This window comes from Anser brachyrhynchus (genome assembly GCF_964034855.1).
Source record: "Anser brachyrhynchus genome assembly, chromosome: 23".
NCBI lineage: Eukaryota > Metazoa > Chordata > Aves > Anseriformes > Anatidae > Anser > Anser brachyrhynchus.
The window spans coordinates 7,478,214-7,503,769 of NC_137716.1; the positions used below are offsets into that span (position 1 = coordinate 7,478,214).

General features: G+C 50.1%; 2 protein-coding genes and 1 long non-coding RNA gene across 7 annotated transcripts in view; 2 read left to right on the forward strand and 1 right to left on the reverse strand.

The window, feature by feature from the left end:
- The window catches only part of JSRP1 (junctional sarcoplasmic reticulum protein 1), a 29,669-nt gene extending 8,785 nt beyond the window's left edge, over positions 1-20,884 (reverse strand). For 2 of the 5 annotated variants that reach the window (XM_080565670.1, XM_080565668.1), the window contains exons 1-3: positions 20,596-20,884; positions 18,931-19,141; positions 16,194-17,192 (exon numbers count right to left, since the gene is read on the reverse strand). The gene's annotated coding sequence lies outside the window, so the exon portion shown is untranslated. Of the gene's footprint in view, positions 1-15,759; positions 16,163-16,193; positions 17,193-18,930; positions 19,142-19,401; positions 20,558-20,595 lie in introns of those variants that run through there. The other 3 variants (XM_080565673.1, XM_080565672.1, XM_080565669.1) reach the window with 2 other exon arrangements.
- Positions 7,692-14,922, forward strand: LOC308181888. The gene is made up of 2 exons (XR_013941607.1): positions 7,692-9,813; positions 13,372-14,922. It is a non-coding gene; the product is annotated as an uncharacterized lncRNA (long non-coding RNA).
- A 107-nt stretch (positions 20,885-20,991) lies between the features above and the next one.
- Positions 20,992-25,026, forward strand: OAZ1 (ornithine decarboxylase antizyme 1). The gene is given in 6 exon segments (XM_080565678.1): positions 20,992-21,195; positions 23,455-23,512; positions 23,514-23,600; positions 23,730-23,902; positions 24,393-24,478; positions 24,597-25,026. Coding segments are annotated over 6 exon segments (651 nt in total). The 5' UTR covers positions 20,992-21,079; the 3' UTR covers positions 24,728-25,026.
- Positions 25,027-25,556: the final 530 nt, after the last annotated feature.

Consider the following 25,556-nt stretch of genomic DNA (forward strand, 5'->3'; position numbering starts at 1 on the left):
TTGCAAAGTCACAGCTTGCAGCATCTCTGAGGCCTCCTCTTACCCACATCTTCTGGCTGTGGGCGAGCCTGGTGGGGCAGCGAGCCAGAAACTGAGGGGGCTTCGTGTGGAGGTGGCCAGGACACATCATGCGGGGTCTTGCAGCACGATGCTGCAGGCTGTGCACCGGCTGAACCACCTGTGGGCATGCGGGTCCAGCCGAGGACAGCAAAGGTGACTACGTCAGCCAGAGAAACCCTCTCCACGGCATGTCTGTCCTTCCAGCACCGAGTTACAGCCAGCCCCTCACCCAGAGACAAAGTGGTGCTGTGCGGTGGCCGGCAGCAGCAGCCTGGGTGCCTTCCGGTCCCAGTCCTGGTGGTGACGGCTGGATCGTGCTGGGGACAGACCCTGCTGGCAGCAAGGTGTCACGGGTTGCCTTCCCCTGCTTTGTCCACCGGGATAGGAGGGAAGAGCCCGGCCGCTGGCTGGCCCGGCAGAACGGGGACGGTCGCTGGGGCCAGCGCTCACCCTGCTGCTGGTGGTGTGCTCTCAAACGAACCGAGTTCGCTCAGTCTCTGCTCCGAGCCGAAGGACAGGCAGTGCCCACAGCGACTGAGGGGCACGGGGGCCCTGATGCACCGCAGCAGCTCACAGCGAGCCTGTGATCGCGCCCAAAGCCCTGGAAAGCATCGATTCCTCAGCATACTGTGTGATCTATACACACCCAGAGCAGCTCTGCATTAAAGCCAGTCTGATCACACTCTAATCCACGTGTGACCTAAATACCCTGATTTACGAATCCCAGAGGTTTTCACTCTCTTTGCCTGGCAGAACAAGCAGCATTCAGGTCAGCTGGAACAGAAGATGCTGGATCCCATTAAATGCTACTTTTAGTCTCAGCTGCTTTCAGTAATTGTTCCATTATACATTTTCTCACAGCCCAGTGCTGCTTAGGGCTAATCATTATTCTCTTTTAAGGCTTAAAGCCATTAGTACCTCTGAGGAGAACATAAGCAAGTGGCTGTGTTCGAACATGGTATCGCAAACAAACCGTCCTTAGAACCGTACTGCTGGGGGATAGGGAAAGGTCCCACGGGAGGCCTCGTCCCACCAGCGGTCCTGCCTTCCAGCAGGAGGGTCGTACAGGGACAACTACACCCCAAAGGGCAGCAGAGTGTGCTGCAGTGACACCAGAAATCGTAGGAATTTCCTAACCACCAGCAGACCTCGGCTGAATGTTTCCCAGCACCTCCTGCCCTACACCTCCCCATGTCTCTATTATCAGGCAACAAATTCCCAAGTTAAAATTCAGCAGACTGCAGGAATCACATGTAAAACATACACACAAGGCTTGCCTGTGCTCTCCTGTCTCACCATATATTTCTTTGTTTCTCAGTGATAGTACACGAAGGCTCAAAGCTTCAATATCTGCTTTCTTAAAAAAGAAATTCCCCCTTGACATCACCAGGGCTGTCCACTTGGGTGTTTTCTGGCTCTGTAAGGAGCTTTCTGGGACCCTCATGGGTGCATTTGTTAGCTCGCTGAGGTTGGGAAACTTTGATGATGGCTTTCCTTCTCCAAAGTTCAGCTGGATTCTGAATTACTCTGTTAATTACGAGCAAAGCAGAGAAGGCTGGGACATCAGGACAAGGTTTCTGAGAGCAGTTCCCTTCTGCTCTCGGCTTTCACTCCCCTCACTTGTACAAAGCAATGCCAGTGAAATATATTCTGTAACAGAAACAAGCAAGAACCAAACCAGCTGGGCCTTAAAATAGCATTAAACTCCCTTTCCCAAAGCTGCATTCTTAATTATTCAGCTTTCTCTCCTTTTTGCCCAGCATCATTAGAATCATTTGTCCGGTGCAGGCAATGCCACTGCAGCAAGGCAAACAAAAACCTGTGTGCATCATGCCTTGCTTGGAGCACTGTACGGATCACACCCTCCTAGGCTGAATTAAAAAACATCAGATCTCAGAACTGAATGTTTTCTAATCTTTTTCCATAATACCCCTGCTGGTCCTTTGTTTCTAAACCATGTCCTGTTTAAACAGCTCAGAGTGAGATTTGTATTTAAAATGAGATCTGAGCCCACCAGCTGAGCAAGGAATGGCAGTTTCCCCACAGCACCAGCTCCGAAGCCTCCCCGCAGCATCGCTCTGCTTCGGCACCCACGCGGGGATGCCCTGCTCACAGCTCACCGCTGGCACCCACTGCCTGCAGCAGCTTTGGGGTCGAGACCTTGGTTTGCAGGCCAGGAGGAGTCCTGCTGGTGTAAGTCCAAGGCAGCTTCTCTGAGTCAGTGGGGCCGTGCTAAGTTTACAAGGAAATCATGGAGCTGTAATTCAGGATCAAAAAGGCACATCCTTCTGGCTGATGCTCATTCACAACTCCTTGCCATCACCAGAGGAAGGCAAAAGTCCTGGCAAAGCCAGGCTGCAATTGCAAACTTGCCATGGTTAATGCAAGCTTGAGAAGAATTATTTTTGTGAATTGATGGAGCAGAAGATGCAAGAATGAGACTTCAGTGAAGGCAGGCTCTGGCCCATATGGCTGCCTGTCTCTGAAGGGACCTGGACAAGCACCTCCAGCCGAGTGCTGCGGAGCGAGGTGATCGGTCGGTTCGAAGCACTGCACTGGCTTCTGTGCTGATTCTCACCCACACAGCACGGAGGCGTGATTAGAAAGGTTTACTCTGACTGACCCTTCTCCTTTCTCCCCTGGAGAGGCCAAACGACCTCATCGTCACTCCCGTTTCAGCAGCCCGTGCTTTATTTTGGGGCTTTCTGGATAGCAGGAGCAGAGCTCAGCCCGGACCGAGCTGGTTCCCGTGATCTCCTGCCCTGCCGGCCTGGTGCTTCTGGGCAGAAAGGCACCAAGCGCCGCGTGGCGCCCCGGGGAGGGGCAGGCAGGAGCAGAGGCACGCGGGGCACGGCAGCACACCGGAATCTGCCTGGGTGCGCAGCCAGTGAGGACGTGAGTCAGGAGCCCACGGGCTGCAGTAGTAACAGCTATTTAAAGTGGTGATGGAGTGATTAAAAAACGGCAACACAGCCGCGTGAGTGGGCAGAACAGCAGGAGACGAGCTCCCGCACAGCCCCATCGCAGCAGTGAGGTGCTCGGCATCCCCTTGGCCAGGGACTCCTCAAATCAGCAGGAGCCCACTGGAGACACCGTGCCCGTTGTTGCACTTCCCAACCAAAGGAGCGGGGACCTGGATCCTGCTGCAGGCTCCATCCCAGGAAGAAAACCCAAGGCACAGCACCCAGGAGGGGGGTTTGGGCAGGGGCAGGACCTCGAGGTCCCAAGCCAAGGAGAACGGCTGCATCGAACCCTTCCCAGCTGGATGGTCCCCAGCAGCACTTCCAAACAGTCCCCGGTCCCAGCAGCTGCCCCGTTCGGCCCAGCTCTGGATGGAGAGCAGGGCTCAAGGGCCGGAGGCCCTGTGCAACCAGGGCAGGTGGAATTTGCCTCCTCCTTTCCAGGGCAGTCACTTTCCTTTGAAGCGTGGCTGCCCTCGAGTGGTGTCTCAGGGCCACAAATGAAGCCCGTTAAAGGATGTGCGCTTGCAACACAGCTGCAGGTCAGAAGTGCAAAAACCGCTGTCCCCTGCTCCATCACTTCTGCCCCTCCTCCTCACTCCCGCATGCCCAGCCTGCTGGGAGGCTTGAAAGCACACCCAGCTGAGTCTTTTTGATGTTTTTGGTTGTTGTTGTTCTTGTTGTTCCAGTGAAATACAAACAACAGCCTGAAAGAATTTCTTCCTCAAACCCCAAGTTAGTTCCCAAATCAGCCAGTTGAAATGGTGAGGGTTTTCTTTCCGTAGGAAGTGCCGCAGCAGCATGGGCACCAGTGGTCCCCGTCTCCGAGCACTACGTTTGCCATCCTTGGGCCTCTGCATCCCGGGAAGGATGCACTCGGCGGAGCTCAGCCTCCAGGGCAGCTTCAGGTCTCTGCCACCACGCGACTGATGTCTTAGTCTAGAAATTCAGGGATTTTAACAGCAAGAGTGAGATGAGCACGCAGCACCTTCCCTTTGATCACCTCTGTCCCTCCAGAGAGTGGGGTGAGCACCTCCCCAGGCCCACCCTTGGTCTCTTGCAGTGCAAGATGCCACCTGAAAGCCAAGTGACAATGCACGCCTCCACTGGGCTGCCGATCCTTTCTGCCTCTGCACCCACATAAAGCGGTGCCGGGTGCTATAGGAACGCTGAGCAGGGAGCTGCAGCTCCCACCTTTAATACATGCAGCAGCTGTCCCCTGCTGGGGCACCAACTGCTCCCAGACCGCTCCATTACCACCACTGGACTGTTTTACAGTCAGCAGGACAAGAAACAGACGTGGTGGCCCAGCACGTAATAAGCAAGAGAATGAAAGAGTCCGCCTTCAGAAGCAGTCAGCCCATGCCAAAACACTGCTCGGTGTGTTTTGTACTCAAAGGTGAATGATCTCATCGGAGAAAAATCAAAGGCAGCAAACCACTTTTGCAGGTGAATGAGCAACACAGCCAGGCTGGGAATTACAGGACAAGATGAGGCAGATCGCAGCGCGGGGCAGAGCCTGGTTTGGCCGCAGGGAAGTGAGCAGTCCTGCGCTGCCCCGTGGGAATTTCTTTTAATGTCATGCTGGGGAGGAGCGCTGGTGAGTAACTGCTCCATGGCAGGTCCAAGAAGTGAATAATTTTCCAAGAATAAAAACTAAAAGCCCAGATACTCCATGGAAAGGCACCCTATAAATAGGACTAACAAGTGGGAATAGCAGACGGGAAGTTTCTTGTCCCCATCCCTATCACTTCTGTGTGTCCCTCCCTGGCCCTCCGGTCCCGGTTTCTGTGCATGAGCTGGTGGGATGGCAAAATCCCACTGTGTCTGCTGGTGCAGGTCCTGGGTACGGGGCTCTGCTGCCTGCCCGGACATGTACCTTCTCACCCACACCTCCCTCTGGCACCTGAGCATCCCGGTGACATCTGTGCCACCTTCCCGTTTCAGCAGCTCTTGGTCAGTGCTTTCTACAGGTATTAGAAAGAGGGGTGGGGTGACAGGGTGATCACCTACGCTTGGTTTCTTTAAAATAAAGCACTACTACCCCCAGGAACCCATATGCAATAGGCTATAAATGAGCCAGCACCACAAAGATGTCTTAGAGCCGCTGTGGATGTAACTGCAAATGTCAGCTCAGGGATTATAACAGCCAAAAGGCATCCTAGGGAATTGCTGCAAATGGTGCAGAGATGACGCTAGAAAAACCCATGATGTGTTTGCAGAAATCCCCCCGTGCACCCACACTTTGAATGCTGCCAGCAGTGCTGGCCACCTCGTGTCAGAAAAGATGCAGATATGTGCAAAAAAGGGCCGGGCTGGGTGCGGGAATGGACCGGGCGTACGACAGAGCTTCCACACGAGGAAAGGCTGAACAGAGTGAAATGGCAGAGAAAAACAACTTGAGAGATCTACGAAAGCATGAATGGTGCAGAAAAGAGCAAAAGGGAGCGGCTGCTCTAATTCACAAAGCACAAAAGCTGGAGCCCGGATGCAAGGAGCAATAGGTCGAAAACCAGCAAAGGGAGAGCTTCTGCACGGACACGTGGTGGAAGCTCGGACCTCATCGTCAGGGGACCTGGTAGGGGCTCAGGAAAAAAACGCTTTGGAAAGGGGTTAAAGGAGGTTCCTGGAGGGCTGGTCCGGGGGGGCCGCGAGACGAGAACCGGGGCAGGTCCCGCTGGTGGCTGAGCCTGGGTGCGTGTCCAGCACTGCCGGGCACTCAGCAGCCACTGCGGGTCATGCGCGAGGTGAGAAGCAGGGCCCAAACCTTCACATCAAAACAGATTTCCCAGAAATTACCATGTTAAGGCTTTTCATAAAAGGCTAACAGCATGAGGTATGATTCACGAGGAACCTGTAATGTTTAATTAAAGGGGAGAAACCGATCCTGCTGTGAAACACTTCCAGATCCCATGCCAAGCTCATCATTGACTTAATTTACGGGACGTAAACAGGCCAGAAAATGGCATAAGCGGTAAAGTCACGTAACTTTTGCCAATTTGGGATTCCACAGCTGTGCAAAGGGAGGGCGACTGACAAACGAAATGAGGCGAAGGCAAGAAAACAGCGAACATCCTAACGGGCAGCGCAGGATGGGAAGACCGCCTATGCTCTGCTACAGCTGCTCTTCTTGCTTCTCCCTGCTTTCTGCCTCCAGGCATGAAGGTCACCCGTCTTACACACCCATGAAATCCCTTGTTGGCTTGAATTACACGTGTCCCAACCCTAGATGTCAAACGGCCAAGGCTGCCGTACCAGTGACACAGACATAAATTCTGGTCGACCTCCAGTGAAAGCGATAGCGTTACCTGCACTGCCCTGTGCCCCCTGCAGCCCCCTGCCAGGGGACGGCTCCCGCTCACCCCCGGGGCTCTGTGCGTGCCGCTTGGTGTGGCCGTGCCCACGACGAGACGCAGCGTGTGCCCAAAAAGGGATTCTCAGCATTATTCATATGGAAAAAATGCTGTGGGATTGCTTCCCTTCGTGTAACTAACCGGTCCCATGACCTCAGTTTCATGATTCTTGATTTCTGAGGGAAATAATTTCCAATACCAAGAAGGGAGAGGCTGGCAGGCTTGTGGGGAAGGCACTAACTGAGCAGTTGCTTGCAAAAGGGACCGGCCTGGGTGCCACACCTCAGCTCTAGCCCTGTCTCCCGATGCCACCCGGAGCCTTTTGAGCAGCCACGAGCCCAGCCGGGAATGGGGAGCTCAGAGCCACCGAGACCTGCTGCTGGAGGCACCCTCAGCAGCGCAATCGCCAGTCCCTAAATAGAGCTGCTCTCCTTTTACACGGAAAAGAGGGATGCGAGGAATTCAAAACCACGAAAGGAGAAGAGGGCACTGCAGAGCTACTCAGGTTCGGCTGCAGTTTCACAAACGCTTTAAATATCGCTCCCTGCTGTCCCGTCCGGGGCTGGGCAGTGCAGAGGAAGCTGAAACAGCCCAAGATCTTGGGGAAAAAGTGGTGAAAAATAGGGGACAACAACAGCAGATGCTCCCTGGTCATACAGGGAGATGCCCCCAGCTCCCCTCCTTCCCTCCACGGATGAGGATTTTGCAACAGGCCTGAGTTTGGGTCCTAGAGACCAGAAGGAGCTGTCACAACGTTCTGGTGGCTCATGTCACACCCCAAGGTTTCCCACAGACCCTCCCGCCCCAAAGAGCCGGGGTGAACACCAGCCCGCCTCCGCAGCACAACGGCTCCCACCAGGTTCCCAGGTGCACAAGCGAGCTTCCAGAGCAGAAGAAAGCAAATCGAAAAGCAAAAATATATGCAAAAAAAAAGCCCAACCCAGGACTTTTGGGTGCAAAAAGGGCTGCAGATGCCAGGAACACCTCTGGAAGGGGAATGCTTGCAGGTAAGCACCAGCTCACACTGCCAGCGAGAGGGGAGCTGCCTGCCAGGATGGGAGCAGTCCTGCAGCAGGACGGGGCTGAAGCACACGAAGTCGCACACGGAGGCGCAGCTGCTCACTGCCGGGACTGAGCACGTGCTCAGGAACAGCCCCATGGCCCCGCTGGGCTTCAGTTTCCCTTCCTGTGAACGGGGGGAATAATATTTGCCATGCTCTAACACTGCAGAAAGGTAGATAAATTCACTCAGCTTGTAGAGAATCTTAAAGGAGTTTAGTGCTTGTCATTTCTGTTGCAAGGTTTATCACTAAATCCACCAACCCCAACTCCTCTATGATATCTGCTAGAGCTTTTTTTCAGTTCCGCTTTCTGTGTCCAAACAACAGATTTTTTTCTGTTCCTCCTCTCCAGACATGACCCGCTGCTTGCCACATCCCCCAGTCAGAAATCACCCCTGACACCCAGCCTCTAATTTCCATGTGTTTAGCTTGGTCCCTTTCACAACACACTGCCAGTGCTGCTTCTCCTTCCTTTCCTCCTGTGGGTGCTGAGTGCTTGTGGCCGGCAGTGGCAGCGACGGCTCAGACAACCTGCGGCCTCGTCCCCTGGTGCTGGGGCAAACCCAGCAGAGAGGCAGCTCCCAGCAGGTTTCTGCTCAGAAACCTCCCACCTCTGTCCTGGTAGAGCAGAGCAGAGCTTGCAGCAGCACTGCTCTGTGCGTACTTGCAGTAACGCTGCTCTGTGCATGCTTGCAATGATGCTTTCTGTGCATGCTCGCAGCGATGCTGCTCTGTGCACGCCTGCAGCTTCCTCCGAAGACAACAGCAGCCAATCGGCGACGTGGTGCGGGGCAGAAATGCTTTCTGCTTGGAGACAGAAAAGCAAAGAGACAACTGAGTGCAGCTGGCAGGGCCGGGGTGCGCCCCACAGCACCAGGGGCCCCCGGGGAAGGCGGTGGAGAGGGCCCGCAGGGAGCAAGGAGAGGCATGGGCTGGGCTGTGCGGAGAGCAGGGAAGGCAGCCTGCTTGGCCCTTGGCTGTAGCCAAAGCCTCCCAGCACTGCGATTTGTTTTTTTCTTACACCTGAGGACTTTGCAGTTGGGACATAAAGAAAATGAGAGTGGGAGTGAGAGGTAGAGAGGAAAGCTGGGCAGAGCTGGGACCAGAGGGAGGGTGTAAATAGGCAAGGGAGTAGGAAAATAAGCAAGAATGTGGGTGGACAGACAAGCGAGAAACTCAGAGAAAAAGGCAGGCTATGAAAAAGCATAGAGAGGTGAAGAAAGGTATGAAAGAGGTGGAGAAAGGTATGAAAAAGCATAGGGAGGTGAAAAAGGGAAGCTGGAGCACCGCAGAAAAGCAGCTGCAAGGGGAACAGGCAGGAGGACCCTTGGGCAGCCCTGAGAGCAGGCAGGGAGCAGGCGGCCCCTGGGCTTGCAGGGTGGGCTCGTGGGTGGGGGTGGCAAATGGTCACAGGGGGGCAGAGAGCTCCCCCCGCCAGCACACAGCTCATGCTGATGCACCTGAGTAAAGGACCCCAGCGTGGCCACTCCTCAAAACCCTACTACAGGCAGGCATAGAAGGATTTGCAAACTGAAATCAAATGTGTGTATCAGACACTAATTTTAGAGAATTGGCCTTAGTTAGCTATGATGCCATAAAGCACTCCGAGAGAACGATACCGGTAAGCATGTCCCCCTGTACCCAGGTTTCCTTCTCCTGTGAGTGCAGGTGCAGAGAGGTGCCCTGGTCACGGAGCTGCTCCATGTCCCTGCTGTCCCTGCTGTCCCCGCTGTCCCCAGTGCCCCTGGTGCCCCTGCCCTGCCCCGTGCTGCTGGCGGGGAGCTGGGGGCTGGCAGCAGTGGGCAATGCCCAGGGGGCAGCAGGACCCGTGCCCACCGTCGCCACCTCTCCCATCTGTTCCCACTTGTGCCAGATGGGACAGGGACAGAGTGCTGGGGGCTGGGGCGGCATCGTTGGATGCCGGGGGCTCCTTTCGTACTGTTCTCACCGTGACGTTTCAATGGCTGGCCCCCAAACACTTTCTGACTGCTGTGTGTTTTCCCAGTGACTCAAAGGCAAGAATCTTTCAGAATAAATCATTTCGAGGCAGGAGAAAAAAAAAGGAACAGCTCTGACCCCACACGTACACACACTCCCCTCCTCCTCCAAGCGTGTTTTGGAGCTGCTCAAGCAAAGGGAAGAGTGAGCAGGAGTAATTTTCCATGGATGCAGGGAACAATTGAGCCCCGCGTGGTTTTCGTCGTTAAAACGCTTCCCTCCAGCAGTTTCTGCTCCTCCACGCCAGACAAAGGAGATGTGCATGCAGAGACCGGTTCAGCTTTGCTCCACCCTGCGGTGCCGAGGTGTGGGGTGCCGGGGAGGAGGCACGGGGGGGACGCGGACGTGGTGACGTGGGCTCGCTCCAGCCGTGCTCCCTTGGTATGTCGGGGATGCCTGAGTCAGCCGGGGAGGCTTGGGCACACCGACACGATGGTTTGGTCTGGGGGAAGAGCTCTTGTGGTGCTGGGGAGGGACGTGAGGACGGTGCCGGTGTTGCGTTGGTGCTGAGTGGCTGCAGGAACATGGAGCGAGGCTTTGGCATCCTCAGCGCTGCACGGGCTGCAACCAAAAGAGCTCTGAAATGTCCATCTCCAGGAGCTGAGGGACAGGAGGGAGCAAGGCTGGGGCTGGCAGGTCTCTGCTCTTACACATCAAGCCCCGGCATTGTTTCTGAGCCCCGTTTGGTGCCTTATTCCTGCTTTTCCCCAAGTGATGCTGACTACACCCACCGTCCTGGGAATGTGCTGCTCATGGGGAGCACACGGGGCTGAAGGGCAGCAGCGCCCGCTGCGTGCAAACCACGTCAAGGTTGCCTTTAGCTCCGGGTGAGAAGAAAGATGAAAAGCAACCGGTTTTCACCAAAAAATATTTTCTTAGTTCCTCATCAAAGATTGGCATTGTGGCAGCTAGGCAGACTCAGGCCCAGACTGGTGGGAGATCTCTAAGCAACATTTTTGTGGCGCAGAGTAAGATTTTGCCAGCCTCCTCCCAGCCAGCCAGGTACTACTGAGCCAGTGGCTCAGCCCAGAGCTGGTTTACGGCCCTTCGCCAGACCACTGAAGAGGGCTTTCAGCAGAACATCAAAGACAAGACTCAGAGAATCACAGGAGCCAGTGCTGCAGCTCCAGCAGCCCTGCACAAAAGCCCCAACACCTTGGTTCCCTTAGGACCCCCAGGTGTGCATGCCAAGCTTTTTGCTCCTTGCTCTACGTGCTTTTTCACTTCCTATTGCAACAGCCAGCAAATGCATTTATGAACAGCTGGGTTTTGCCTAGGAGCTGATGGCACTTAGCATGGCCGTGGATTGATGCTTTACATCCATAGCTTGTGCAGCAAAGATTTGGGGTGGCTGAGACTCTTCCTTGACAATAAGCAAAACAAGGCAAAAGGAAGCTATTACAGAAGATGATCTTGGTTTGCTTAGCCAAAGACAACAACAACAACAAAAAAACAGCCCACAAAGGCCTGAGGGGTATGATTGCTACACATAAAAGCACCCGTGAGAGGGCTGGGATGCTTATTTAAGCATAAGGACAATGTTGGCATGAAACCAACTGGGTAAAAACTGGCTGCAAATAAATGCAAGTGGGATTAAGAAGGTGTTTCCCAACTCTTAGAGTGCTCAGCTTGTGGAAGAGCCTTGCAGGGGATGCACTGGAGGCTGAGAGGGTGGAGCACTGCACCGTTTTGAAGGGAATCCCAGGTCTACATGTGGACAGCGGGTCGGGATTTGTCTCTTGTCTCTCCTGGCCCCACAAAGACATCCCATGCCTCAGTCTGGAAAACTGGGAGGCTGAAACTTGCACCTTGGGGAAGTCCCAGTGCTCAGCATCCCCTTAAAGCCATGCCAAGAGCTACTGAAATCTTCCCAGATGAAAAATCAAAGCAGCTACATAAGCTGACTTCCCTTGGATTGTGTGCGCCTTGAGATTGTTAAAGTACTACAATGAGCAGGGATCTTGGAGAGCTACAACAATAGCTTATTTTGAAGGAAAATTAAGACCAGCTTGTTTTTCCTAATCTTGCAGCTTCCTCCAAACAAATGTGTCACAGCTGTTATACCTGGAGGTCATGGAAAAAGTGTCTCAGCAGAACGGCTGTGAGAAGCGGTTGAGGCAAAGAGTGTGAATGTGTCCTCCAGCAGGTCGGCATGCTGGGGTGCCAGCAGGCTGAACTGGGATGCTGAGGGCTTAATCAGGCCTTGTGTAGCATGAAATTTGCATTGGTTTGCATGCAAGGCTCAGGAAAGTAGCTGCTGCCCCAAATATTCAGTTTTTTTGCCTCACTGACTGATCAAACTCAATTTAGTACTTGGGTCAGATGTCAGATGTAAATTCCCTTCTAGTTAAAATTCAAAGAGTTTAAAAAGTCCCAGGGACACAGGCGGTGGTGATGCAAGTAACCAGAGTCTCGTTGCCATCCCCCTGGTGCTGCTGGACAAAGGCAGAAGCTGCGCCACCGGCAGGCAGAGCCGCTCAGAGGTGCAGGGCAGTGGCGATGTCAACATTAAAATTAAAAAATATAGTTTTGCATAAATTGATATTTCGCAGCTGTCTCCACAATATTTCATGGGAAAAACCATCCAGTTACCACAAGCAAGCGTATTTCTAAACCCATTTAAAATCTTAAAACCGCAATACATAAACCTAACAATACCGAGCAGCAAGACATCAGGAAACCATTGAAAGAAAAGCCCAGTGTAATATAAAAGAGAACTAAACATGACTATCGCTGCCAAAGAATAATCTCCTCTAAATATTTTTAAAGGTAGCAAAGAGGATTATTGATGAGGTTTGAGACAAGATAAGGACAGATAATTTAGGCTCCAGAGAACATTTTGCGTATTCTGAAGGTACTGCGAGGTCAACCGTCTTTTGAAAATGACCTAAAAAAAAAACAAAAAACAGAACAACAAAAGCCCAGTCCATTTTCTGAACGATTTGCGGTTGGAGGGGCTTTGCCTCTGTATGGCCCAAAGTTGGTCCTTTCTCCGTGCCTCAGCTTCCCCATCCACAGTGACACAACAATGCAAGTTACAGCCTCCGAAGGGAGCCCGAGGGCTGCTTAGAGGTAACGCTGACAACTTAAATACGTACAACACAAATTCTGTTTTCGCTGTCTCAGTACAGGTGGTCACAGGGGTGGTGCAGGATCTGCTGGAGGCACGCTCTGGTCGGTGCCAGGCCAGTTTTTGTGTGCATGCTGCACCCGTGGAGCCCTGATGTGGCGCAGCAGAACTGCGGGGCCGTTGCGCTGCGTGCGCTGCTCTGGCAGCCGTGGCACTGCCCTGCTGGCTCTCGCTGCTTCCTGTCACGTCCCGGTCCTTGAAGAACAGCGCTGATTACATTTTCCTCCCTAATGAGCTCAGTGAGTCTGAGGATGGGCTGAGACTGCCCCAGAGGACTGCGTTCAGGCCACAGCCCGAGCTTGAGGAGACGTCTGCGCAAAGCACATACATTGCATGGAAACGCCACGGCAGCAAGGAACCGGGCGCTAAGAAAGCTGCCTGCTGCATGACTGAAATCCGGGGATGTACCAGAAGGGCAGGGGACCACCACAGTCTGCATGCCATTTAAAAGGACGTACACAGGAGCCAGACCAAAATTACCCCACTGACGCAAGGGAGGATGGAGAGAAACATTCCCATGGAGGCTAGGCATCCATAGGACCAAAAGCCACAGCCTCAGGAGCTAAAACACCCCAAAACCAAATTTCAGAAATAGTTCTCAACTCCACACAGACAGCTTGTTTTCTGTAAGCACAGCTGCTCCCTTTCCTTGCATGCACTTCTGAAGCAGGAGGTTTTCAGATTGTCTTCTGAAGTACTTGGTAAAAGTCACGGTAAGCAGGAAACCAGCCTAAATTGGGTCATTAGTCCAACCAGAACGGTAATTTTCAGTTTTCTTGCCTTCCTTATGCCACTGCTTTATCTTCTAGCACCTTGGATTTATTGGGAGTTACGAGTACGCGCTCAGCAATGGGTGGAAGAGTGCTTTGGCAGAGGAAAGGGCAGCCATGTTCTGGAGCTTTCCCGCAGGTGCCTGGCCCATTCTCAGCTGTTCGGCTGCCCTGCTTCTGTAGCAGGAAGCCCCCTGGGCTGAGGTGGCAAATCCAAGTACGGTTGCACGAGTACAGAGCTCCCGAAGGGGGGGTTATCTGGGAGGCTGGGTGCCGGGCATCGCGACGCTCCCTGCACCGCATCCCGCCTTCCAGCCAGGGATGCATCGACCCTGCAGAACTCAGCTTCCTCCAGAAGTTAATGTCAAGCAGGAGGCAGTGTAAGTTAATTTGTACCTAGGGTGGCTTCATAAATAAAAACCTTTAAGGAAAACTGGAAAATTGTGGTAATGAAATAGAGGTGCCTTCATTTGAAAGCCTCTGCTCTGACTCCCAAGTGCAATGACAGCCTGGGGACTCGGTACAGCGGGTGCACTGTCAGGGCTCTACCTGCATGGGCAATGTCTTGCCAAGCTGCCACCTTCCACAGGCTTAAACTCATGATTTTTTTTATAAAAACCATAAACAAACAACCCGAGCTGCTAGCAGCCTGCTAAGCTGGCTGGCGGTCGGCTGCAGCTCCGCCCTGGCTCGGAGGGATCGCTGGCTATCTCTGTACGCACCGTGAGTAAATATTGGTTCAAACACAGAGAGCTCGTGGGCTAAAGCACAAGGCTGCATGAAGCTCAAATAACCAGGCTGGTGGCCAGGACTGGCCCTCGCTGTCCCCTCCTGTGTCACCCAGGGGCTGTGCTGGCTGCTAGCACTGCTCCAGCTGCTAGCACTGCTCCAGCGAGCTCTGGCCAGCCTTGTGCTTAGCACAAAGTCCCCTGGGATTATACCCGAAATAAAGCAGCACGCAGCACACATATACAGCTGGACGAAAGCTTGCGTTGCCAATTCTGCTGGTCGGAGGCTATTCTCAGGCTTGTTCCCAGCTGCAGCAAAGGGGCGAAGTGATTCCCTCACCAGCAACTCTCAAAAGGACGAGCAGGGCACATAACTCATTGCAGGCTAAATAACCTTCCCTGCCCTCGGGGCTTGTTCATTTTATTTATGGGAAAATATGCTCGTTAATACTCTTATCACAGGAACGATCTAATCGGGGGGGGGTAGTCTCCTTTGAATATATCCATTTTAATGAGCTGTTGGCAAAATGTTTAGGCAGGCAAAACCGACTCTGAACGCGCTTCTAACAGAGCAGATTCTGCACAGGTCTTAACGTTCATCCTGCTGGCATCTGTTTGTTTTGATAACATTTCCAAACGAAATTACGAATTACAAAAGCCAAGCTGTACTGTGCACTTCCTCGTCCCTGAGGTTGACTGATCCAAGCACAACAAGAACTGAAGGAAAATAAGCAACCCTGTCCAGCTCACCCGCCCGCCCTCGTGACACGGAGGGTGTAGAAATGGCCCCTCCTGAAAAGAAACGTCAGAACTGCTCTGAAAGAGAAAAGGGAAGCTACACCAAAACTAACCAACTAACTAACTAAATAAAATAAAATAAAATAAAAATAAAAACAAGTAAATAAATTCAGTACACAAAGGCTCCAGCAAACAGCTTGGCAAGGGGGTCAGCAGAGAAAGAAAACGCTTGTGGAAGAATTCCACAAAGCCTCTGCACACCAAAACGCAGATTGCGTATGATCGGACAGGGGCTTGTTTTCTCAGGACCAGCTCTGCGAGGTGCTGTGCCCCTCTATTCTGCCCCTGCTAGCAGGATTGAAAGCGCTCGATCCGGTCCCCAAATTAAACTCCCCTCTGTAGGTCTGCACACTTTGCAGGAATCTGAACCTTGTCACCACTCATTTAACACAGGAACGGAGAGGGCAACCCCTGGGAGCTACATCTGGCCCGAAGTAAGTGAAACAGAAAATGGATCGTGGAAGGGAGGATGTTGCAATGGCTTACGCTTCATTGTTTTGCAACTACCTCTGAATTCCTCATGACTGTTTGCTCATAATTGGCAGCAGCACCTGGAGAAAAATCAATAGAAAAATCAAGCACTTTTTCTGAAATTACAGAACCGTAACGACAAATTGCTCAGGCGCACACTTCTTTCCCCGACAATGTTAGGGTGCCGTCCCCTGACGGTCTCCTGTGTCTCCGGCTGCTGGCTGGCGCTGCCCACGTTTCCTGTTCTCACTTCAAGCTGCTCCTCTCACCCCCGCATCATTTTTATAAGGAAACCAAACTGCAGCGCCTCAAAAGCCTGCTCCTGCAAACTTAGAGAAGACAACTTGGCACTTATTAGTGACCAGCACTACGTTGGTTTACACCCCTAAAAGCAATACTGAAATTTTAAAGCATTTTAAGCATCTGTTACCTCATCTGCATTCAATATATAGTCCTCTTCATACCAGCTGTTTTTAAGTGAGAAAGCAGAGTTCCAAAGTTTCTTTGGTAAGAAGCACAGACATTTGTTGGCCCAACGTACTAGCGACTGCTTTCTTCTTGTTTAATATCTCACAAGGATCTTGGAAAATAAATTCTTCCCTGTGCTGGTAAACACTGAAGAATTCCAGCCTTACTTTGCAGTGGCACGCAGAATTTCCTTCCAGCACAAGGGGGTCTGCAGAAAACCTGACCTTCAAATCACACCGTTCTTGCAGGGAAGTCAGTGAAAATGAGGAGAGTTTGCCAGCTACAAAAAGTGTTCTAATTACATGACCCACAAAGATCAGAATAGATTCTAACTCACCAAAGAGCGTTGTTAGTGGGGGAGCATTTAAAATTAGGTAACTGACAGTTAACTATTACCTGTAAGACAATGAATCCGGAGTTTGAAGAAAGGAGACAGATAGATCTAGGAGCCCCACTTTAGAAGATTTAGGTCTTACAAAGTTTAGAAATAACACTGTCCAGTGTTTTGATAAAGACCTCATAAACTTGTGCTGAGCTTTGTCTCCACACAGAACTGACCAAACTGAACATTTAAATTATCCTGGGACAAGAAGCAGCTAAATTACAGGGTGGAGAAGTCATCACAATCACTTATGTGAAAACACGTCATGACAGACATCTCTGTGTCATATTTTGTTCTGTTTTGGTGCTTGGCTGCATCTCTAGATAACTCTTAAAACTGTTAGAACAATGAGTGTCTTCCTGGAATGGAAAGAAAGAGAATAGGCAAGCAGAACAACTTGATTTTATAGTCTGGGTTACTTGATTTATTGAAATAGTTTGTACTACTTTTATGGAGATACTAAGTGTGCAATGCTATGTAAGGACTGTCCATACTTTAAAAGAGAGCTTGTGTTTTTCTTTCTGTTGTACTTGCCTAGTCAGCAAATCAGAGGCAGATTAATTCCCATGATGCTGCTAAATGTCATAAACATCTCCTCTTTCCACATCCAAGAAGAGCTATGACAGCACGATGCAGCTAAGCAGGAAATATACTGGGCTTTCTGCTACGTGTTCATTACCAATCTTTTCCACTCATCTTCACTGAAGCTTTGTTGCTGCTCTAGCACATGCGAGTGGGCACTGCTGCAGTGCAGCCTGGGCAGCCCACTCCCCAGTAGCATCCTCAGTGGCAGAAAAAAACACAGAAACACTAAATGGTTGCAGTTGTGTTATTTAGTCTTGTTTTAATCACCTAAACAGCAGAACAGCTTATCTTTCATTTTCGAAATAAAAGAAGTGATACAGCTACAGTATCAACTTGCAGGATTTCAGGATGGTCAAGTCTTAAGAGTGTTTTGGATCCTGCACATCTTCCTAAGCACTAGTTCTGTGTCATCACAAACTCCTGCAAACCTGAAAGCAGACAATGAAGAGGAAAGACATTCCATTACTGGTCTTGTCCATTTCTTCCTTGAGCATCTGTTTACATCAGCTACCAACCTTGACCTTGATTTTACTTACTCCTGTGCTGTCATAAACTCTGCTTCTAGTCTAACACCCTTCAGAAAGTAAAAACTATAAAAACTTGACAAAAATCATTAACTGGTGATTCTGATTAATGTTTGGGATGTCTCTTGTTAAAAGAGACAGAAAGACATGCTGAAACAAGGTAAAAAGAAAAGCAAATGAAGTTCTGGAAAATAAAACTCTCTTGTTTTCCTCAACCTGAAACTATTAAAACTTAGGTTCCTAGTCTGGAGTTCGGCTGTGTTGCTTCTTCTGTACTTTCTCCGTTAACAGGTCTGGTTATTTAGTAACTCAAATTGCACAAGATATTTTCCCAGCTGATATTATACAGCCTAATTACTATGACCTGTTTGTGTAAGACAGAGAACTTCTGGGACTCGCTGCACGCTCTCCTCTGAGGAGTTCAGTAAGCAGTTCAGGAGAGAGCTGCTGGAAGCTTACTGGCACAGGCTCTCTGCTGCTCGTCAGCTCTGGGGACTATGCTGGTCCTTTGAAATGTGTCCTGGAGACATGGTAGTTGGGGGCAAGTGGAATGAGCAGGTCTTTGATAGCGTGTTTGTGGACACCAGCACAGGACTTGGGATGAACTAGAGCCTCAGGACTTTGATGGACGAGAATGTCTACTTGCAATTGTCCCTCTTGCCTCTGTGTTGAAAGCTACTGTGCCATAGCAGATGTGGGTGTATATGAATGGAAGCCCACATGTCAGCTGTTAGGGTTCACTGCCCAGTTATTAGATAACACCAGGGATTGAGTGTTGGCCAAAGATGCCAAACAAAATGCAGCTGGAGCAATTGGGACACAGACACACAGTTACTTCTGCATACTCTGCTATGGTAGGATAATCATGGCAAAACAGTGGTAAAAAACAGCTGGAGATGGCAACATCTCAAAGTGCCTCAGCTGTTAATCCTGACAGTCTGAGTCAGAGTCTTCTCTGTGAGGATTTATGAATCATTGTCACTGCTAAACTGGAAGAGGCTGGCTATCTCAGCAAAACTGCAGCTGGAACTAATCCCACACAATATTTAATGCACAAAAAGAAAACAGGTTGATTGGGCTTTTTGCAGACTACAGAACACCACAGTGTTATCCAGGTCACTCAAGTGTAAAATGGAGTGATGGCCCACTGAGATGACAGGTATCCAATGAGCAAAGCTGTTTCCAGTGCCACAGTAAAGAGGAAAGCAGCTGCAAAGATGATGTCCTTTGACACAGTGCCATTATCAGGAATTACAGCCAGATTACCACATAAATAATAAATGTCATTATTAGAAATAATGAAACCTAAACCAAAATGCTAAGGCAGTCCTTCCATCAACAAATATATCTTCCCCCTTCCCCCCCGGAAAACCTTTCTAAAACAACACACAAAACATGAATTGCCAAATCTTCTCTGATGTGCTTCATTTGGTCCAAATATTCCTGAGTTGCAGCTATCCTATTGTTTCAAGTTGGTCTCTGGGTAATGCATTAAATGGCAATCAGCTTCCCATCCATAAATCAACAGCCACACGTAGAGAGTACGATGAAAGCACCAACATCGCATTTATTTTGTGTTCTGGGAGCTAAGTGCAGACACCTGCAGCAGGAAAAGGCTTTTTCTCTTGTACCTCTTACTTACCGTGACTCCCAGACTAGTCACTGGCTGCTGGCCAGGCTAGGCTTGTCATCTAAGCTGCAGGAGAACAGACAATGTTTTCGTTTGGCAATACACTTTGTTCCATCACAGTCAATCAGAGCAGTTTCAGGACACAGAAGGAGGGTGGGGATTTAGACACTTATTCTCGTTCAAAGTGGAACCAATCAATGGTTTATCCATGTGCTCAGAGCTCCTGGATGGGAACATTTTAAAGCAAATAAATATAAACAACACAATAAAAATATTATATATGTATACTCAGATGCAGCTACAGTACCTGAAGGCAATAAACAGGCTTGTTGTAGCCCGGGTTGAACAAAAAAAAAAGAATACAGACATTTACATTTTTATACAAAACCATGATTTTTTTTTAAAAAATCATTACAATGCATCTTTAGTAGTTTTCTTTGGCTCTATAAAAATCTTTTTTTCCACTTCATTTACAAGGCATACCTGCCCACAAACTCAATTCAGCATCATGTAAACCTTTATTTTAGCTTTCTTTCAATGTAGGACAGTAACATCCACCACTTAGGATGTGTCCTGACTTGCACGATGTGCTTCTGGCTTGGTTTTTAGAAAGGGGCTGGTATCACCTAGTAAGCAATAGGCTGAAATGTTCAGAACGGACTGAGTCAAAGACTGGACCAGGGAATTCTCATGTATTTACTTTTCGTACACATTTGACTGCTGCTTTCTTTTCAATTTAAGGAGGCGTTTACACCTGTATTGTCCAGAAGAGATCTGGGCTGTCTGAAACACTCAGCCTTTCCTCCAGACCTTGCTCTCGCAGTGGGGTGCAAAGACCCAGCTGTGCCTCGAAGCCTCGGGTTCCCAAAGCGCTTGCAGGAGATCAGAAGCGCCGTGCAAGTTATCAGGGGAGCTTTACGGTTTGTCACGGGGCTCGGGGAGCAGGTTAGCGTCTGCTATGTAAATAACCAGCCTTTATTTGCTTCCTCATTGAAGGTACAGCACGAGGCTTTTTTCTGTTCAGGTTACTAAGAGTCACTACCCAGACAACTTGAAAATTATACACCGCACAGTGGCCAGAATAAAGCACAAACTGAAGGTAAACGCGACGTTGCGATTCTAGCATCAACCAAGGATGGGCGCACCAAAAAGAGGTCACACTCCCGGCCTATTCCTCCTGGGACTCCCCGCCCTGTACTTGGGTGACTGGTTAATTATTTTTTTTTGACGTTTCTCTCAGCATCCAGCCTATAGGACTACAGAGAATGGCCTCAAGTTGCACCAGGGGAGGTTGAGGTTGGAAATTAGGAGGCATTACTTCTCAGAAAGAGCAGTCAGGTGTTGGGACGGGTTGCCCAGGGAGGTGGTGGAGTCACCGTCCCTGGGGGTGTTTAAGGAGAAGTTGGATGTGGTGCTTGGGGACGCGGTTCAGTTGGCGATAGTGGTGGGAGGGGAATTTTCATCTTGGAGGTCTTTTCCAACCCTGATCATTCTATTAATTCTATGATGCCCATGCAGGGCAAGACTGAAGCCGCAGGAGCCATCCCCTTGGAGGACCTATTGGGGCCCCAAGCCTACGGGCCGCTGAGGGAACCCTCAGGGGCACCGCCTCTCCCCTCCCCCCCCGCCGCGCATGCGCCAGGCGCGGCCCGGCCCCTCCCTTTTCCCGCAGTTTACCTCAGCCAGGCGGAGGCGCCGGACGTGGGGCTCGAACCGGCGTCCCTGCGATCAGCGAGGGTTGCGACACCGTACCGAAGCCTCCCAGCCCAGCCCCGCCCCGCCCCGTCAGATCCCGCCCACCCGCGGAGGCGTAGCCAATCGGAGCTCTCCGTGACTCCCAGTCTCGTCGCCTTTCCAACCAGCGCCGAACTCCTCGCGCTGTCGGCCAATAGGGAAAGAGCTCGATGTTCCGCCCCCGCGCTCCCTTCAGCCAATGGGAAGCGAGGCTTTCTAAGTGACAGTTGGGCCGTTCCCGCACGGGAGCTCTCTCTTGTTCGGGGGCGTGGTCTGCTTCGGGGGGGCGGTACCACATGGGGGGTGTGGCCGCACAGAGGGTATATAAGGACCCACTGCGGCCGGGGTGCCATTTTGTGTAGCAGCGCCTGGAGAGCGGCCGGCGGGAGGCAGCGGAGGGTTTCGGGGTTCGGACCAGAGCGGCCGGATGGTGAAATCCTCCCTGCAGCGGATACTCAACAGTCACTGCTTCGCTAGAGAGAAAGAGGGGAATAAAAGCACCATCATGCCCGCCGTGCTGAGCCTCAGTACCGGACAGAGCAGGTGAGGGGCTGGGGCCTCGCTCAGCCTTCGCACCGCAGGGCGTTCGCCGCTGCCTCCACTCCCCCCCCCCCCCCCCTCCTCCCCCGCCGGCTCTGGTTTTCTTCCTCCTCCTCCTCCTCCTCCCCCCTGGACCGGGGGCAGGGCTGCTCCGTGGTGGGGGCGGACCCTGCGGCCTGGCCTCCTCCCCCGTAAAAGAAGGGGGGGGAGGGGGGGAGGGGAAAAAATACAAAAAAATTACTATTGTTTCTTAATTTTCAAACGTCTAAGGCAGCGCCGTAAGGTCGGTTACGCCCATAGCCGTGCCAGGGGACACGTCCGAGCCCCCCCCTCACACACAGCCGGGCCCGGGCAGGCGCCCCCCGAGCCCCCTCGCGGTGCCACGTTAGCGGCAGGCCCCGGCCCCGCGCTGGGCTCAGCCGAGGGGGGAAGGCTGGGGCAGGGCACCCCCGGCCCCTCGGGGGGCTGATCCGCCGTACCCCCCCCTCCCCGGCGGGGTAACGGGGGGAAAAGGCTCCTGAAGACAAAAGGCACGGCCCCCAGGGGGAGGGAGAAAAGGCAGGATTAGGCAGAGAGGGGAAAGGGCTGGAAGCTGTTAGCCCCTTACGTAAGCGCAGATATTCTGGAGAAGTAATCGAGGTGCTGAGCCTAAAGCAGAACGTAAGGCTGTTACGGGAGCTCTCAATTTAAAAGCCAACGGAAGGATTAAACAATCCTAACAGATGCTGGGGAAAAGAGATCTGGATCGGGGTGACGGGGCTGCAGTGATGGAAGCTTAGGACGTGGGTCTGCCCCGAATAAAGAGAGTGAAGAGCAGACCTGGTGTGTGCATTGTGAGACCAGCCCTAGAATGCTACAGAAAGCTGTTTTTATACTTAACTGCAGGTTAAAGAGAGGTGATTTTTTTTTTCAAGAGGAGTAAGATTACCCAAACATCACGAAAATATATTCTCAGTTATAAACTGTAGACAGCCTTCATTATATAGTGCTTTTCATTGGGTGAAAGGTGAAATCATAAAGGATTACTACTGCACAGTTCTGAACAAGGTGTTCAAAGGCTTATTTGTAAGGCTAATTAGGAATACGTAGATCTGCGATCATTCTGAAATAAAATAAGTAATGCTAGTATTAAAATCATTTCAGAGAGTCTAAAATAATGGATTGAACACATTTAATTGAGATTGAGCATATTATAATTTTTAGTTTAATAGCTTCATAGCCGCTGTGCTTACTGATGCCTTCTGGCATTTAATATTTGACCTATATGGCTATTCATTGCCTTTCTAATACGGATTATTCATCACAGATTCCAAGCTCATTAAAAATTAAACTCGTATGAACTGTGCAAAATGGTGGATTATTTTGTACATGTTTATTCTGATTTGCAAATGGCTGCTGGCACTCACAGACAGGACGATTGTGAAAATTTCCCTAAGGGCCTCGATTGCTGCATCTGCTGAGATGACGCAACTCAAGAGTGAGCCTGCAGGGTGAAGGATGGTGCAGAGGGAGGGGCCAGGCGGCACAGCGATTGCTGTTCCTACAGTAGAAGGCTTATTCACAGCCAAGCAGGCTTAGAGATGGGATGAAACAGCACACACAGAAGAAATGTTTCATATCTGAAGATAACATTCTTCACCTTAAACACTGAATGTGGCTAAGCAAGGTATAATTGCTCCAAAAGTCAGTCAGTAGAAAGACTTGGAGATTTCCAAATCATCAGATGTGGTCTTTAAGTTGAAACTCGAGAGCTTGCTTCTGAGCTTTGCCTGATAACATTTGAGATAGTGTCCTCTGCGAGGCTATTTAATGTAATTTTCTGACCTCAAGCCAAAAGAGCTGATGCAAAGATCTAATGTAATTAAGGCTGTATATCACAGGGAAAAACGATTTCCAGGGTGGGGAAGAAAATGGGATTTTGCATACGTGGTAGTGAAATGGTTCCTTTCTTGAGATCAGGTCAAACATACAGCTGCCATGATACAGAAGTGTACTTCATACCAAGTTGAGAGTATTTTCATCTCCAAGCTAGTATTTCATTCAGTATAGTACAGTAGTAGCTTTCTGATGCCTGCAGATCTGGGCTTTAGGTGATGTTCTCGTGCTTGGCCTGTATGTTCTTTTGTCTTGCTACTTGACTAGGTTGCAGTGGGAGGAGTTCCCTCAGTCTACAAAACTGTGCCCTCTAATCCCTGTAAAACCTAGAATTCCCAGGGCTCTAACACTGCTGCTTGTTTACCTTTAACTGTGATTCTTTTCTAGTTCCAGGGTTCCCTTCAATTGCTGTAGTAACCTGGGTCCGGGGCCTCGGTGGTGCTCCTGATGTCCCTCACCCACCCCTGAAGATCCCAGGTGGGCGAGGGAATAGTCAGAGGGATCACAATCTTTCAGCTAATTTATTTTACTCGGTGAGTATGAGTAATGTTAAGCAACTTGCTCTGGTAGGTGGGAAACTTTTCTTGTCCCAGCCCTTTTAATGGGAGTTAAATCTTCTCCAAAATGAACTGGAAGTAATGTTGCACGTATTACTGCTACAGGATAATCGGCTGAATGTAACAGAAGAACTAACATCTAATAACAGGACAAGAATTCTGAATGTCCAGTCAAGGCTTACAGATGCCAAACACATTAGTTGGAGAGCAGTGCTGAACAACAACAACCTCTATATAGAAATTCCCAGTGGTGCTCTGCCTGAAGGGAGCAAGGACAGGTGGGTAGAATAAAATGCAACTTGAGTTTGATTTGTCTTGAAGATCTAGCATTGTACTGTTGATGTTCTCTTCAGTCTGCTCATGGTGCTTGATGCTCTCTTGTAAGAGACTACAACTAAGTGATCCTGATCTGAGAGCTTCATCTGCTTGTTCTGTCAGGCAAAATCAAGGGCAAAGATCTGATTTCAAATCGCATTCGTGGTAGCGGTGGTTGCTTTTATCCACTGAAAATACCATTCTGGTTCTGAGTCCGTCACTGCAGTTCTCCCTTCAGCTGCAACAAAAAAAACATTTTTTTGTGTAATTAAGATTTAAATTTGTGTCTCAAGTTATAGCTATGGCTTGGGGATTTCTCGTTGGTGTGGGTCTCCAACCCATGCCTGCTACTTGTGCTTGTAATGTGTGCAGGTGGGTTCGTGGGGCCTTGCTACCCACCTCTGAAGGAAGCGCTTGCTCATGTGCATTGAATGCCTTGCATTTGTTTTGTAGTTTTGCAGTTCTTCTGGAGTTTGCTGAAGAACAGCTTCGAGTTGATCATGTGTTCATTTGTTTCCACAAGAACAGAGATGATAGAGGTAGGTGTTAGCACTGTCACTAAAGATGTTAATGCAATATTTGAAGTTGGTTTTGGTGGAAACTTTTAACTGTTATTTGATACCAAGAGAATGAAATGTTTTCTTTTTTTTCTTCTAGCTGCATTGCTCCGTACTTTCAGCTTTTTGGGCTTTGAGATTGTGAGACCAGGGCATCCCCTTGTCCCCAAGAGACCAGATGCTTGCTTCATGGCCTACACGTTTGAGAGAGAGACATCAGAAGAAGAATAGATTGCAATGTTTGCCTTTTAGAGCTTTCTTGTTGTCTATAAAGATGATTCTGTAGAAATTTTGTCAACATCTATTACAGTATATATAACTTTGTATGAGATGTTGTGACCAACTGCTCTGGTGGTGAGATGTTGAAAATTTCAGACTCCACATCTTTTTCTGGATTTGTGCGCATGTTGTGGTTGTGCAAATAAATGCTCCCTCCAAATTAGCAGTATATTTCTTGAAGTTTAATATTGTGTTTGTGATACTGAAGTATTTGCTTTAATTCTAAATAAAAGTTTATATTTTACTTTTTATCGCTGGTTTAAGATGTTTAAGACTTGCACTCTGAAGAGCTGGCTCTGGAACTCTCCCAACCATTAAAGTTGCAAGTATGGAAAGGCTTGGGTTACTTAGCCTTGAGCTCCAATCAAGTGATACGATCTGTCAGGACTTGCAGTCCTGGAAGAGCCTGCTTTTAGTGAAAGAACTATAGTAGGTTATCTGTTCCTACTGGTCATTGTGATCAATGATGGAGCAGCAGTATTAAACACCAGTCAGGCTGGCAGCAAAGTCTTGTGGCTTTTTTATTTTTAAATTGGTTGGAAACAGAAGTGCTGAGGTACTAACAGGCCAACTCCTGTTCTTACCCCTGCCATCAGAGTGGTTCTAAAGAGTGTTTATCAATATGGTGATAGGCGCTTTATATATATATAAATATATGTAAATCCCTGCTATATCAATGTTTCATAGGATAGATAATTCAGGGTATGAGTTGGTTAGAGTGAAATGCTGAGAAGCACAGTGCACGCATGCTATGAGGTTCAAGCAGCTTTGAGAACCAAAT